The sequence below is a fragment of the Cyclopterus lumpus genome, chromosome 8 (genome assembly GCF_009769545.1).
Source record: "Cyclopterus lumpus isolate fCycLum1 chromosome 8, fCycLum1.pri, whole genome shotgun sequence".
Classification (NCBI taxonomy): domain Eukaryota; kingdom Metazoa; phylum Chordata; class Actinopteri; order Perciformes; family Cyclopteridae; genus Cyclopterus; species Cyclopterus lumpus.
Genome location: NC_046973.1, coordinates 13,546,384 through 13,563,036, shown reverse-complemented (window position 1 = coordinate 13,563,036; position 16,653 = coordinate 13,546,384). Strand labels below are relative to the sequence as shown.

At 41.7% G+C, this 16,653-nt stretch overlaps 1 protein-coding gene across 1 annotated transcript; it reads left to right on the top strand.

The window, feature by feature from the left end:
• Positions 1–497: 497 nt before the first annotated feature.
• zgc:171844 (uncharacterized protein LOC100151763 homolog) lies at positions 498–8,456 on the top strand. Its single transcript, XM_034539828.1, has 6 exons — positions 498–576; positions 2,730–2,850; positions 5,238–5,311; positions 6,903–7,017; positions 7,543–7,613; positions 8,338–8,456. The coding sequence occupies exons 1-6, from the start codon at positions 498–500 to the stop codon at positions 8,454–8,456; spliced, it is 579 nt and encodes a 192-aa protein (XP_034395719.1).
• The last annotated feature ends 8,197 nt before the right edge of the window (positions 8,457–16,653 follow it).

Below are 16,653 nucleotides of genomic sequence, written 5' to 3'. Positions count from 1 at the left end.
GGAATGTCTCGAAGACTTCTTTAGTACATAAGACATGTACTTCCCCATTTGATGTAACTTACGACTTCTACTCCACTACATCTGAGGCAAACATATACTCTGACGGCTTTATGCTTTAAAAATTACAATTATATTCCATGAATTTACTTTACGTGTTAAGAACATTCTCCAACTTCCTAAGCCATACAAACTATTGCAAAAGCATCGTCCCAAAGGATCTGAATCCTTCTCCTACTATCGTTCAGGTGACATGCTCATCCTCTTATAGGTTGGTGCTCTGTGCGGGTGCAGCCGGCAGGTGGCGCCCTGCAGCGGGCATCGGCAGCCTGACTGAGTCCGCTGTGTTCAGCATCTGTTGGCAGCTGCTCTCCTCCCGTTAAACAGCAGGGCTGCGTGGACTTAATCGATACCTTCTGATATACATTTTTATTTGGCTGCGTAAACATTTCTTTAAAAAATTTTGTCCGGAGCTTTCTTATTTTTTGTGTGTGAACAATATGGAAAAAGAGAGAAGATCCTCCAGGCAGTACGGCTCTTTGGAGAAGACGCAGGTGGACGGAGCGACGGAGACATCCAGTGAGTTGTGATAGCCGGGGATGCATGTGTGAGGTAGTGGTGAGGAGGAAAGGAGGCTTATGTGTCCACTGCGGTCACTTTCACCAGAGAGCCTCGCAGTGTTAAAGTTGTCTGTCAGCGGGGTGTGAGACCTCCGGATGGGGGCCAGGAGCCCTGCAGACCCCCAGTGTGTTCAATGTGGACCTCATGGTCTGAAGTTCGGTCTCTTCAGAGCTTTCTTCCACACAGCCCCAAAAGAACCCCAAACTCTTCAGTTGTTTTCATCTTTTAATTTTTTTAACAAGACGAATAACTGAAACTATTAATTGGATATGAAAATAGCTGCGGATTAATTGACTATCAATCTTAGTTCGTCTGGTCTCGTTTTAGCTTCTAGATGTGGAGAGTCACGAGGTCATTGCAAGAAATTCAACAGAGAATCAATATTCTAGTAATAAATGAAAAAAATATAGATGGTGTATAGTGATCCTGTGTGTGTGATTGTGTCTTTTCACACAAGGTCAGGTAAGATGACTCATCGCTTGCTTGGTGATGGAGTGGGAGGCAGCAGGGGGGGGGGGGGGTCTGATCAGATCATAGCAGGATGGTGAATTTGAGCCAGTGCCCTTTGATTGCTTAAAGCTGAACTAGGATCAGTGCAGGTGTTACTGTCTCATCATTGAGCGTTTGGTGTTTGCCTCTGGATGTTTACTTTAAAACTTTATTTGTTATCTTTTCTTTTAGAATTACTCAGAACTTTCAAAGTATTGTGCTCACAAAGTCAAACGTAATGTGATAAAAATATAGTTATAGTAATATAGCTTTGGGCAATAGGATTGTTTGCGTTCTTCGATACCACCATCATGCCTGTGCGCTAAAGCTTAGCTTAGCACAAAGATAAACAAACTGTGAAATGTGTTATTTAGCCACACTTTAGACAGTCCGGCTAGCTTTATTCTAAGCTAAGCTTACCGGCTGCTAGTTGCAGAAAATGATCTTCTCTGTCGGTTTGGTTGGAGTCTGTGTGGACGCCGCTGGTGGAGCTGATAAACACACCACCCTTATCACATGTCGTTTCCACATGCCATTGCAGCAAAATCACAGGTGTAACTGGTCCTTCATTTGTAAATATGTTTTATTGATTTTCACAGTTTTTATCCCACCAGGGAAGAAGATTCACACATGTAGGACAGTTATAGATTGAAATTTGAAACCTTATTTCCGAGGTCTCCATACAAGGTCTCCATACTTTATCAAAGGTTTGGGAGGAAGCTCTGAGAGTATATTTAATCTTTTCAAGCGTCAGGAAATACATGACATCTTTGACCCAGTGGGAGAACGGTGGAGGGCCACGTTGCTTCCATCTGAGAAGGATCAAACGTCGAGCAAGAAGTGTTGTGAAGGCTATGACCACATTGGCTTAATTTGGTAAACGGGTACAGAGTTCCTCTGGTGTTAAGCCAAAGAATGCGCAAGTTGGGTCCGGGTCAAATTGAGTTGCACACATCTCACTATAAGCTTTAAAAATACTTATCCAAAAGGTGGAGAGTTTCGGGCATAGCCAAAACATGGGTAACAGGTTTGCTTGCTGGCCTTTACATCAAGGACATAACGGATCAGAGTTAGGGTACATTTTTGCCAGTCTAGCATTAGTGTAATGAGCCCTGTGTACCATTTTTAGCTGTATCAAGTTGTGTTTAGCGGATGTAGATGATGTATATATCAATTCTAAAATAGAGTCCCATTGGTCATGTTATAGCCACTCCAAGATCTGAATCCCAGGCCATTTTTTAATTATCCAAGAAGTGTGGGTTGATATCGTTAATGAGCTTATAAGTTTGGGATATCATTCCTCTACTGTTCGGGTTCAGTTCTAGAAGGCTGTCAACATGAGATTTCATGGGCTTGTTCAGAAATGAGTCAAAAGTTTTTTGTACAAATAACTGGTCCTTCATGGTGGCTCAGTGGTCAAGAGGCCAGCGGAAGGAATTGCCAGCCTCAATTTCAAATTAATTTCACATTCAATCTGTGGATCCTAAATATGCTTTTTGTCCTTTTGGTGCTTGCGTCACCTGTTTGATGGCCGTCACACACAGACACAAGTCTCTCCACACAAACTCCCAATGCCGTGATGGGAACCAAATAATCATGCTTTGGTCTTGCCTGTCTTCCAGCAGAGGATGTCATTTCGATGGCTGACTCCACGATTACCATCGAGAACATTGAAGGAGAGCTGTGCAAAATTGAGCGGATAAGAGACATCCTGGTGCGGAGGGAATCGGAGCTGAAATACATGTAAGATCTGCTTCTTCAATAGCACACATTTAGTCTGTTTTGTTTTGTTTCTTTAAAGGAATTTGATACTGACAGAGTGATGGCACTAGACCCTAAATGACAATACATGCTTCTCCTTTATCATGTGACGTTCCACATACATACCCATAGAGAGCTCTGCTGTACAGGGATCTGAATACTCCCAGATACTGTTCGCTGCCCCTCAGGAATACGAGATGATGCACCATTACCGTCGCAACAAACACTATGGGAGCAGCCATGTGCATGATGGCAAAAAGTGTGTGAAGAAAACAGTGCTATTCAAGGTCTTAGCAGACACACTGATTTCAAAAGATGCCCTTTACTCCTTTCCCCCTCATCCTTTCCTTTTAATTACCGGTATGTGACGCTTTTTCTGTCGAGGCCGTCCTCATTATTTTGACACGAGGATGTAGGAGGTGGAGCGGGGGACTGAGAACAGAGACCAGCACACTGCATAATGCGGCCATGAGATGAATTGGAGAAAATAGAGGATAACTCTGGCTTGGAGGTGGGGTGGGGGGTTGGGGGTTGTTAAGCTGTGGGAGCCTTCAAAATGATTTGTCCGATAAGTGTTGATGGTTCATGTGTCATGTTCTCACTTCCATCCGCATCCAGAAGAGGAAAAGTGATGCACAATCCCGCTTCTAATTCTAGATTGTTCCCCTGCATGTGTTAAAATGGGTTATGTCAACTGCAACACGGGCAGCAAAAAAAGGGAGAGTTGGTAAAACAACAAACTGTACCAAATGACAACAATTTACTTCTACATGTATGTGCAGATGAGGTTGAATTCGAAAAAGCTCTACTCAGTTGTCTTGTTAAAAGGAATGCATTTAGGGAAATGTGCTTTTTTTAGTTTTCTTGCCGGGAGTTAGACGAGAAGATCAATACCACTCTCATGTCGGTACGACGAAGATGAAGCGCGAGCTAGCGGTCGGTTAGCTTAGCTTAGCACAAAGTATGGAAACAGGAAAACAGCTAACATGTTGTGAGCTCCAGAGGGGCTGACAGGTGGATTGTGTTACCTTTGAACCGATCCAGGCTAACTGTTTCCCCCTGTTTCCAGTCTTGATGCTAAACTAAGCTAACCTGCTTCTGGCTGAAGCCTTATATTTACCATACAGACATGAGAGTGGTATCAATCTTCTCATCTAGCTCTGCAAGAAAGCAAACTGTTTCAGCCTTTCATATTAAGATTCCACTGTTTTAGCATGATTCATGTCTTTACTAGCATATGTACTGAAGGTTAAAACAAAAACTATGTGATTTGGATATAGCAGCTATGGCAAATGCAGTATGCTAACCATACCAGGATGTACCATTTGCATTTTTCATTATGCAAGCTAGAATGCTTTTCTTGTTATTCTGACCCACAGTCCTTTGCACAGCTGATATATATATATATGCAAAAGGGCCAATGTTCAAGATGCATTGTTATGAGAAAGTAGTATGTTATTTTGTGTGGAGTTTTTGACTTTGTACAATTTCACAAATTGTCAAAATGAAACAGCGAAATGGGGCAGCCAAAGAAGATGAGAAAAATAACACAGAAACAAAACAAATTCTAATAAAAGAATACAAATAAAGAATATATGGAAAAAGGGATATCTAAGGCACACATTTTATTTGTACAATCAGATCACAGGAAATGTATGCCGAGGAAGTAGCATGTCCCAATTAAATGCACATTGCATGTCGGATTCCACAGAAGCAGACGTTTTATTTTACTACTGAAATCATATGAGCTGACTGCATCATAAACGAGACAACTCCAATGCAAATACATTTTTTAAGAAGAAAAAAAACACTCCTGGCAGCATCTGACTCATCCTGAGATATATCCTGCTGAAGTACGCCAAAGTGAAACCTGTTTTATTAAACCAACAGTTCCGAGTACTCATTTCTCTCACAGTCATTTCCCTCTTTCTGCCACCACTGTAATGGCAGCCCCCCCCCCCCCCCCCCCCCCACCCCCCACACACACACAGACACACACACAGACACACACACACACACACACATACACTCACACACTTGTGTGACCGGCCCCTGATGTTTTGACGGCGAAATGAGATCTGATAGTGTCAGGTATGATTCATACACAGCGTTATTCCAGTTAATGAACTCCCGGCACTCGCTGTCATCTGAGTGCAGGGTTTTTCTGTTTGATAAGTTCCTGCAATCTCACGTTGACGTGTGTATGTCTAGTTAGGAAGGAAATTGGGTTGCTGCTGTTCTATACAATCCATTTTATGTTTTGAAAGCTCCTTGAAAAAAAAGATGATGTGGGGGTCTAGTTTAATAAATAAAAAAATGTACACCTGCTTTCCTGCAAATATCTATTTGTGATTTGTTTGTTTTCTCAGGATGGATGACATCCAGCTCTGCAAAGAAATCACAAGACTGAAGACGGAGCTGCAGAAACTTGTCTCTATTTCAGGTAAATTGAAAAGCAGTGAGAACCCTGAGGGTTCCCCTATTTACTATTTTATATCGGATAACTAATTATTATTATAATGGATATACTTAATAATATATCATCCACTTGTATGTGGTCTGAATACAACTCGATTAATAAAGAAAACATTAGAGAAAGGAAAGGAAGAGAAAATGCCAGATTTGGCAGATCTCTTCTGAATTTTCTTTACTAAATACTCTCTAATTTCTTTTCTGCTTCACTTTATTACAGTCAACCTTTGCAGAGAGACTTATCACATATTGTACTATGATTTAGGAAAGGTTTAAACAGTCAGCTGCATCATTCCTAAATATTTTTCTTTCTAAAAAGTGCTTTTCTTCCAGACGAACCTGAAACTTTTTTAATTTATGCTGTGTGCCAACTTCATTTAATGATAACATATTTACATATCTGAAAAGCTCACAATTATTATTATTAATTTATTCAAATAGCCCCTGTGGTTGCTTACATCCACTATTTTTAGATTGGCTAAATAATTAGGTTAGTTTTTGTAAAGTTAATGAGCAAGCATTTTACTTATGATGTGCCGCATATGGTTCTCATTTTCTGTATTATCTTCTTTTTTTTAAAATAAAGAAAATGTTTTTCTGACCAGCAAAGCAATCACTTCTGGGATGTGGAGTGGAGGGAATCCTCAGAATGGGCTGATGGTGAATAAAAAGGAAGACTTTTCCAACAGAAACCTTTTCTCACAGAAACTTCAAAGAATAATGATCCACTATTCCACTTGAATATGGGTATTTTACTTTATTTTAAGTTAAGTTATATTATATTATAATATTATGCTGCTGTCTTGAAAAAAGAGATTTTGAATCTGAATGGCAAATATTCCTGGTAAAGTAAAGATTATTAATACATGCTAAATACCAGCATGTTAGCATTGTCACTGTGTTAGCTTGCCGGGGTTAGCATTGAGCTGTGCCAAAGATGTTTTACAACATAGTGCATATACAAGCTCCGCCCATGTTTAGAAATGGTGCACACCTGTCTCCCAATGTGTGTTGTGTGGATCTGTAAACAGATTGGGTTATATTTGCATATTTTGTTCATATTTTAGCTTACAGCCATATTTAGCGTTACAAAAATATTGTTGGCTAGGGCGTTAGTTGCCAGATCTTGCTGGAGTGTGTCGCTGAGAAAGAGAAAGATCTCAAACAGTTCCTTATTCATCCGTCCGGAAAAGGCCATTTATGTGTTGAAATGTTTGAAAGATGAAAAACGGGGCGGGGCAGTGGTGAAACCCATGTGACCCAGAAACAGGAAGCTGAGTCTCAGTACGCCGTTTCATTTCTGTATATGCCGGGACACTGGTCTAGATCAATTGTGTGTGCAGTTAATCAGTGTCATTTCTGACATGCAACACTGATTAACTGAACACACATGCACGAAAATGTAATATGCAAAGCCTGTCCTGTGAAATATAAACGCAGCAGCACACTCAATATCCACAATACTGGACAATAAAGATTTGTTCTGTTGCGTCCTTCTAGTTTGTAGTCGTAACGCTCGTTGCTGTATTTTCCGTAAGGCGTGTCATGTGACTGTTGAACAGACAACGACAAGTCCAAGGAGGACAGGGAGAGGGAGGAAGAGCTGCTGCAGCAGATCAACAAGCTGGTGGAGACCAGAGACTTCCTCGTGGATGATGTGGAGTTCGAGAGGCTGAGGTGAGGTTTTCACATCCATCGACTGAGAAGACTTGTTCCTCTCAGTCGTTACAGTGCCGTCTGTTCAGTTTCATGGAGGCAAAAGGGTCAATTCACTTCGTATAAATGAAACTTTGCAATTAGCTTTCAGCATGCTAATCATATATACTGTATATATATTGTATGTATATATATATTTGCTTGTGGTGCTAAATTAGCCGTCACCGCTGATAAGCAGGCAGTTGTTGATGTGAAAGAATATCTTTGATTTTGATTGGTCTCAGAAGGATTGCGGGGATGCGAGAGGCCGTCTCCCTTCATGATTCAGTGTGTTAGTGGAAATAGGTTGAGAACGGCATTGTGTGCACATGCAGCTGTGAATCCACGCAATGCACAGCCAGATTAAAATCATCCCGAGGATTTGTCGCTTCGGTTTCTCGCAAATGCGGCGGCCCAGTGACATTTAACGATTTTTCTGAGAAAATCCTGGACAAATCCTTAACAAGTGAAAAAAAAAAAAAAACGGGGACAAATTCTCCTCCACAGGGAACAAGAGGAAGACAGAGAAATGGCCGCCTTCTTACAGTCCAAATTTCCCAAGACATTGTCTGCAAAAGGTGAGTGTATAACAATAAGGGTGCTTCCAATGAGGAGTCATCTTTGACTCTTGTGTGTAAAGAGGTTAGAAGTAATTTGGTGCAAATACTTAATTCTGTATGTTCAGTTGTAATCTTGCACGAGCTGTGTGGCCCGACCGAGGATGTTTGATCCAAACAGAGCACGACAGTCGTGCACATTCTTTTTGTGTATACATTCAGTTATTATATTATTTCATTACTGAAGTAAAACGCATTGAATCCCTATTGCTGACAATTGATAAGTGTCCACACGGATAATTTGATTTGATTTCATGAAAATGTGACGGTACAGGTTTGACATTTTGAGAAATAATCTTATTCTGTGTGCTAAAGCTATGTTTAGCAGCAGGTTAGCATAGCTTAGCATAAAGGACTGGAAAGGGGAAACGGTTCCAGTCTGGCTCTACTGGCGCCCCTAAACGCTCGCTAATCCACATCGTACTGTATGTGCAGTGGGATATGTGCCAGACCATTTCTCTAATAAGACCAGTTGTGGAGTGGTTGCTGGTCCATGTCGGTCGGGTTGCAGCGGCGCCCCCCCCCCCCCCCCCCGTTTCCTGTTTTTGTGCTAAGCTAAGCTAACCAACTTTATCCAAGAACGTGAAGAAGCATATTCCCCAAAATGTCAAACCCTTTCAGCTAAGGCAACTAAGTGAAGATAGAGAGGATGAGGGTTTACCGTGACGTCTTCCTTTTCAATCAGGTGCTTTGCAAGATCAAACGGTGGCGTCCAAAGCCCGGAAGACGACGGCGCCATTTTTCACTAAAACTGGACTGACACTACTGAAAGACTGTTGCGGCTTCACCTGCTCCGTCATGTAACACAGAGGTGTGTGTGTGTGTGTGTGTGTGCCTCCAGTGCTTTTATGTGTATATTGTCTGGCTGCCCTGCTAAGAAAGATGATCTTCATTAATCCATGTTTGTGCATAAAATAATGTACGAGATGCGTATTATACTTATTACATATGGTGTGACTTGCTGCTGTGAAATACTGCCTTTTGTATGTCTTGCAGAAGGGAAGCTTCCTGGGTCATAGTTATTATAATGCTGTATGTCCAATTAAGGTATTAGATATGATTGCGGCTGCTCTCGGACTGTGATGTATTCGATGCTGTAAGAGTAGACCACTGCTTTCGTTCTGTAGCAGAATATTAGAATATCATTGTTAGTACTGCAGCTAGTGATTACTTTTATTATTGATGGATACTTTTTTCTTCTTCTTTAGTGATTATACAGTTAGCAGTACATTGGGATCTGTCTCTGGCTGCGGTCGAATAGTCCTTATAGGAAAGTTCCTCATTGAGTGAATATAAAATACTGTATACATTTATCACATAGCAAAGATGTATGAAAAGAAATAAAAAAAATGTGTGATGATAAAACCATTTTTGCATTATAATGCTGCGTTCACACCAAAACCAAACGCGCGACCGGATCCCGAAGTCAATGCACAGACGCGTTTAGACGCGAAAAGGGGGCGTGGCTTATCTCCGTGGCTTGTCTCCGTAAAAACAGTTATAACTTCCGCCTTCCGCCATGACATAAATAACCACTATTTCGACTCTATACTTGTTGTGGAAATACCACAAACGTCGGAACATCAGACGCCCTCGTTTTGGGGTTCATAACATCACCCGTCGCCGCACACAGCTCGGTGAATTTCACCGTCTTCTCCAGGAACTGCGTCTGGATGACTTCGGCTTCCAGCGCTACTTCAGGCTAACCTGTAGTTGTATTAAAGAGCTCGGGGTGTCCGCAAACCGCTACGATGTCCTCCATTTTTTTCTGATTTAACAACGGCAGGACAGTGACGGGCGGATCATCTCGACGCCGATTGGCTTTCGCCTCGGGCTTTGAAATATTTCAACAACAAAGTCATTATATTGTGTGTAATAACATAAGTTATGAATTAAGGGACAATCACTGATGAGTTCTCATTTGCATCTATAGCCTGAAAATATACAATAAATCAATTCAACTGTTTTGCATGTTGGTCCAAATATAGTGTCTTCTGTCTGGAGTTCTTTTAAATAAAATAATTAAATAAAAACACATTTCTTGCTGCAACATTTCGCGTTCGTGTTATTGTGTCCATTAATGAGGGCCCCACATTAACGTATTTAAATACCCAACACTGTTCTTTCCTCAACCATTTTACGTTTAATGACAGGATTCACAAATATGTCGATTTATTGAACAAACAATTATGTTCAGAGTGTATTACAAACAAAAAAAACGCAGCCCCGTTGTGTCACATACCAGACACAATACTGTCTCTAATATAATATGTACAGCGTTTTCAAAAAGAGAAATTAAATGATGCATATTCATGCACCACGTAGAACTACACACTTCCCCTGCACAGTCTCTGTCTCCATCTAGTGGCAAACTAGAGTACTACAGGAGGCAAGAGCCACCGGTTTGTAAAATAGTGGAACCTTGCTGCCTTTGATACCGACATTCCAGTGACGTCACAGCACGCGCTCAGAAATTCTATATATATATAGGGTGAATCATGTGCTGCTTAGCGACGTTGTACTTAGAATTTGATTAAGCTACAGCACGAAGAAGCAGGTTTTTTTAGCAATTACAAGACCGCACAAATAATCACAGAAATGTCTTCCCTTGTAATCAACAAGAGAACAATCCTCCAACTTACTACTGTGGTAAATGTACCTTCTGGAGGAATTTTGCGAAAAAGCAAAATAATCCCAGGGAGGTTCTTTCCAGTGATAAAAAAGAGAAAAATCTCTGAGGTTACTACTGAGGTAAATATGATTTCCGGAGAACATTTGCAAGACAGCAAAATAGTCCCAGAGATGTCCTCCCCTGTGATGAAGAAGAGAAAATTCTTTGAGGTTACTACCGTGGTAAAAATGACTTCTGGAGAAATTTTCCAAGACAGCAAAATAATCCCAGAGATGTCCTCCCCTGGGATGAAAAATAGGGAGACCGCCGAGGTTACTACTCTGGTAAAAATTACTTCCGGCGATGTTTTCCAAGATAGCAAAGTAATCCCCAAAATGTCCAATGGGATTAAGAAGAGAAACATCTTAGAGGTTACTACTGTGGTAAAAATGACTTCCGCAGCAATTTTGCAACACAGCAAAATAATCCCAGAGATGTCCCCCCATGTGACGAAGAAGAGAAAAATCTTCGAGGTTACTACTAAAATTTCCGAAAAATGTCTGCAAGACAGGAAATTAATCCCAGAGATGTCCTCCCCTGTGACGAAGAAGAGGACGGTAGAAATGTCTATTGTTGACGTTCCACAAGTCAAAAAAACATTCCCAAGGATTACCTTCCCAGCTCCTTCCACTGTGAGCCAGATAAACTCTCAGGGAAAAAAGGACACTAGGATATCGTTCAACAGATCCAGTTACGGTCGATGAGGGGAGAACGAACTTGTATCCGGAATGACAGAGGGCCTGATGCAGCTCCACGCAAGGCAAATATAATTTCCGGAGAACATTTGCAAGACAGCAAAATAGTCCCAGAGATGTCCTCCTCTGTGACGAAGAAGAGAAAATTATTCAAGGTAAGGTAAAAATGACTTCTGTCGAAGTTTTCCAAGACAGCAAAATAATTGCAATAGATGTCCTTCTCTGTGATTGAGAAGAGAAACATCTTCAAGGTTACTACTATGGTAAAAATAACTTCTGTCGAAGTTTTCCAAGACAGCAAAATAATTCAAATAGATGTCCTTCTCTGTGATTGAGAAGAGAAACATCTTCAAGGTTACTACTATGGTAAAAATAACTTAAGGATAAGTTTTCCAAGACAGCAAAATCATTCAAATAGATGTCCTTCTCTGTGATTAAGAAGAGAAACATCTTCAAGGTTACTACTATGGTAAAAATAACGGATAATTTGATTTCATGAAAATGTGACGGTACAGGTTTGACATTTTGAGAAATAATCTTATTCTGTGTGCTAAAGCTATGTTTAGCAGCAGGTTAGCATAGCTTAGCATAAAGGACTGGAAAGGGGAAACGGTTCCAGTCTGGCTCTACCGGCGCCCCTAAACGCTCGCTAATCCACATCATCCACATAACTTCAGGATAAATTTTCCAAGACAGCAAAATAATTCAAATAGATGTCCTTCTTTGTGATTAAGAAGAGAAACATCTTCAAGGTTACTAACTACTATTGTAAAAATAACTTCCGGAGAAGTTTTCCAAGACTGCCAGCTCATATTGTGAGGACCCAATTCAGATCCCTCCAACTTGAGGAGGGCATATGAGGTATGCGGTCAGCCGTAGGGCTGGCTCAGGGAAGTGGACGCCTCTGCCTTGCATAGTCCAGTAGGAAATCTTAATTCAGCATGGGACACAAGCTAAGGCTTGATCACCCTTTAGCTGGCCACCTTTGTTGAGGGTGTTTAGTGATCAAAGGCCGAAACACCCACTGATTCAAAGGCACACTACTGAGGATGTGTCCCAAAATTGACATCTTAACCCAGTTTAAGAAATAAACCTCCCATGCCACTCTGTCAACATCACGGCAAAGCTCATGTGAGTGCATACCATCTATTGGCTCAATGGACAGTTTTAACATCTCGTCCCGTGTTTTATGATTATGTTATGCATTGCATTCACTGTGAAAAATAAATGAATAAAAATAAAAAAATACTGATATTATATATATTTCTTTTATTCCAGACCCTTGAGTCCATAAAGCAACAAACACAAATACAACAATATATAAAATACAATCAGGTGATTGGGTAGGCCAGGTGTTATTTGTCTCACCAGCGATGATTGGTGAGCAGACAAGGTAGTTTAAGAAGGGGTTTAAGAGAGAAAAGGTGGAAGGAGCGCCGGGGGGGGGGGGGGGGGGGGGGGGGGGGGGGGAAGAGAACAGGTGTGAATGGACAGGTGTGAATGATGAGTTGCTGGGCCATTGCAGACTGAGGATGCTGCTGCAAGACGGAGGACACGCGCTGCAGACTGAGGATGCTGCTGTAAGACGGAGGACACGCGCTGCAGACTGAGGATGCTGCTGCAAGACTGAGGACGCTGCTGCCGACAGAAGGACGTCAGGCGGAGTGATTCGGAGGGCAACACCAGAGGATAACCCTCAGACCCGCGACCTAAAGCAAACTTCACGAAAGCTCGAAAGTATATGGCGTTCCACCAATCTGGAAGAATCACGCTTAGTTTGGCGAGATAGTCTTAAAACATATAAAAAGGCTCTCCGTAATGCCAGAGCAGCCTATTACTCATCAGTAATAGAGAAAAATAAGAACAACCCCAGGGTTCTCTTTAGCACTGTAGCCAGGCTGACAGAGAGTCACAGCTCTGTGGAGCCGTGTATTCCTATAGACCTCAGTAGTAATGACTTCATGAACTTCTTCAATGAAAATATTTTTAACTATTAGAGGCAAGATTGATGATCTCTTGCCCTCAACTACTGCCGATCTGTCATCAAGAGGAGTGGCCTTGGAAACGGCTGTATGCCCTGGTGTATATTTGGATAGCTTTTCTCCCATTAACCTAGACCAATTGTCTTCAACGGTTTCTACTTCTAAACCGTCTACCTGTCTCTTAGACCCCATCCCAACGAGGCTGCTTAAAGACGTGTTGCCTTTAATTGGCACCTCTCTGCTGGATATTGTTAATGTGTCTTTGCTAACAGGGCATGTACCACATTCCTTCAAAGTAGCTGTAATTAAACCTCTCCTGAAAAAGCCCACTCTTAATCCAGAGGTGTTGGCTAACTACAGACCAATCTCTAACCTTCCCTTCCTCTCTAAGATCCTTGAGAAAGTAGTCGCAAATCAGTTGTGCGACTTCCTACATCAGAATAGTTTATTTGAGGAGTTTCAGTCAGGATTTAGAAAACACCACAGCACAGAGACAGCACTAGTGAAAATTACAAATGACCTCCTAATTGCATCAGATAAAGGACTCATCTCCGTACTGGTATTATTAGACCTTAGTGCTGCATTCGACACCATTGATCATGACATCCTATTACAGAGACTGGATCAGTCGATTGGCATTTCAGGTACCGCACTAAGTTGGTTTAAATCCTATTTATCAGATCGATCTCAATTTGTATTTGTAAACGATGAAGCCTCAATGACCACCAACGTTAATCACGGAGTTCCACAAGGTTCTGTGCTTGGACCAATTTTATTTACCTTATATATGCTTCCTTTGGGCAATATTATCAGGAAACACTGCATAAACTTTCATTGCTATGCAGACGATACTCAATTATATCTATCGATCAAACCAGAGGAGACCAACCAGCTCGCTAAAATTCAAGAATGTCTTAAAGACATAAAAACATGGATGACCTGCAACTTCCTGATGTTAAATTCAGACAAAACTGAAGTTATTTTACTGGGCCCTCAGAGATCAATTATCTGGTGATGTGGTTTCTGTAGATGGCATTTCCCTGGCATCCAACACCACTGTAAAGAATCTAGGCGTTATCTTTGACCGAGACTTGTCCTTTAACTCCCACGTTAAGCAAATCTCAAGGATTGCATTTTTTCATCTACGTAACATTTAAAAAATCAGGCACATCTTGTCTCAAAAAGATGCAGAAAAGCTGGTTCACGCGTTTGTTACTTCCAGACTAGATTACTGCAACTCCTTATTATCAGGCTGCTCTAATAAGTCTCTTAAATCCCTCCAGTTGATTCAGAATGCTGCAGCTTGTGTACTCACAAAAACTAAGAAAAGAGATCACATGACTCCCGACCTTGAGTTTCCTGAAGCACGATGACGGCAACAGACTACCATCGATGTTTCTTAATGCTCATTTATTGCTCAGCTCTTTCAGGCTGTTTGTGCGCTCTTCTGCAGCAGAAAGCGTGACGGCGCTCTTAAACCTGCCGTGTTCTGCTGCAGGAACGCGCACACGCAGCACCGAGGGTACAAAGCGTTACAGCGGTCTTTACTATAATTCATAATACTCGGCGGGCCGAATCAAAACGCCCAACGGGCCTGATCCGGCCCGCGGGCTATAGTTTGCCCACCCTTGTACTAGAGAGTGGTGGGGCGCTACATAAAATGGAGGCACTGGGTAAAAGTAAACGGAAAACCCTGTACTGCTCTGCTGGACAGTGGATCCCAAGTTACAATAATCTTTGATAGCTGGTATGCCCAGCACCTGTCCCATGTGCCCTTGCAGCCAGTCAGTGGGTTAGACATTTGGGGCCTTAGTGAATCAGAGCAGCTTTCCCTATAGAGGCTACATTCAAGTTGAATTAGAGCTTCCAGGAAAGGCACCCAGCAACACCACGCAAATCCCTGTCCTTGCCTTAGTGTACCCCGATCCCCGTTGTTCCGACAACATTCCTATTCTGGTTGGCACCAATGTCCGCAAGGTCAGACCCTTTACGTCAAGCGAGGAAGTTGCAGGTAATCTCAGATCCGTGAGAGTAGGTGTACCCAAGACTAGAGCCCAACCCTTACCGGCCACTACGCCTCCGGAGGCTGAACAAGATGAGAACCCCGTAGCGGAAGTGAAGTGGCCTGGCCCGGTCCCACTTGTCATTCCGGCTGGCAGTGAGTACATAGCTGTCTGTAAAGTTAACGAAAAACACCGTTTGGCAGATAGTATTCTTATCACAGAACAGTATTCTTATCACAGAACGTGCTTCCTCACCTGCTCTCCCGCCAAGTGTGTTTGTGCAGCCCACTGTCTTATTCTCCAAAATGATGGACAAGAACAAGTTCTTTGTGGTGTTACGGAATTAGTCTAGAAAGGCCACCTCCATCCCTCAGGGTACAGTGACAGGCCCAAATATTGATGTGTCACTGTTTGATTTCAGAGATTCCCCCATTTCCCCCTGAATATGGGGGAATCTCCGAAATCTAGATTAAAAATAGCAGGTGACAGAATTCCAGAGAAACACAGAGCAAGTAACACTGACATTCTGTTGCTATCATGCCTCAGATGTTCTGCTGTTATTTGGTCAAGGCCACATGCTTTGTTCAATGCCAATTTTTCAATGGCATACATCAGGTCTTCATCAGGTCTAATACACACACCAGCATCATTGGGAACATCACCAATATTAAATGTGTCACTCTTAACACTGTTGAAAATATCCCTATAATGTTTACTCCACAGATCTGCAATACTGTCCGAACCAATAGCCCCATCAATATTGGATGGCAGTGGCATCTTAATGTTATTGGCAACCTTAACTTCTTTCCAGAATTCATAGACATTATTCTGTTGAAACTTTTTGGCCATGGAGTTTGCCTTCATGGCCTGTTCATTTCTTTTAATAAAGCGCACAGCATATTTAAATCCATCATTTGCTTGTTTCTTGTGTTCACACTCTGGATCATGTCTTGCTTTTCCTGATGAAACCCAGTTATTGAAAGCTTCTTTAGCCTCTATATGGAGTTCAGATACATATTCATTCCATCTTGGCCTAAGATTATGTTGTTTAGCCCTTTTTTTGCTAAATGATTTACTAACATTATTTAGACAATTCACAATGTTATCATACATTACACATAGATCACTATTGTGGTTTTGGTTCTTACAGTTAATGTTGCCACACAGTGGTATGTCAATATTTCCGAGGCTCTTATCAGTTTGTGAATTGTAACGCAAGAAATCATCTTCTGTGAGCTTTAACCAATGTACTTTAAAGTGTTCATGGTTATCATCATTACTGGTCAACTCAGGTAGACTCTCAACATGTAATCTCATAAAGACAGGTATGTGATCTGTTGGAGCCAGCTCATACAAGATTGCAACATCCTGGAGACAGTCATGAGCATCAGCTGTACATGTACAGTGATCCAGCCAAGATGTTGTATGCCATGCTTCACTGGTATATGTGTAGCTATTTACTGGCAACAGCACTTTGCTGGAAAGAACCATCTTGCTATCTTGACAAAATTGCATTAGGTGTTGACCAAACAGGGAGTTATTATCTGAAATATCAGCGTTCATATCCCCCACAATGAATATATTTGTATATGCACTGTCTTTGACAAAAGAATTTATAAAAGCGAGCCTATGAAGGTATTCATCCTTGTT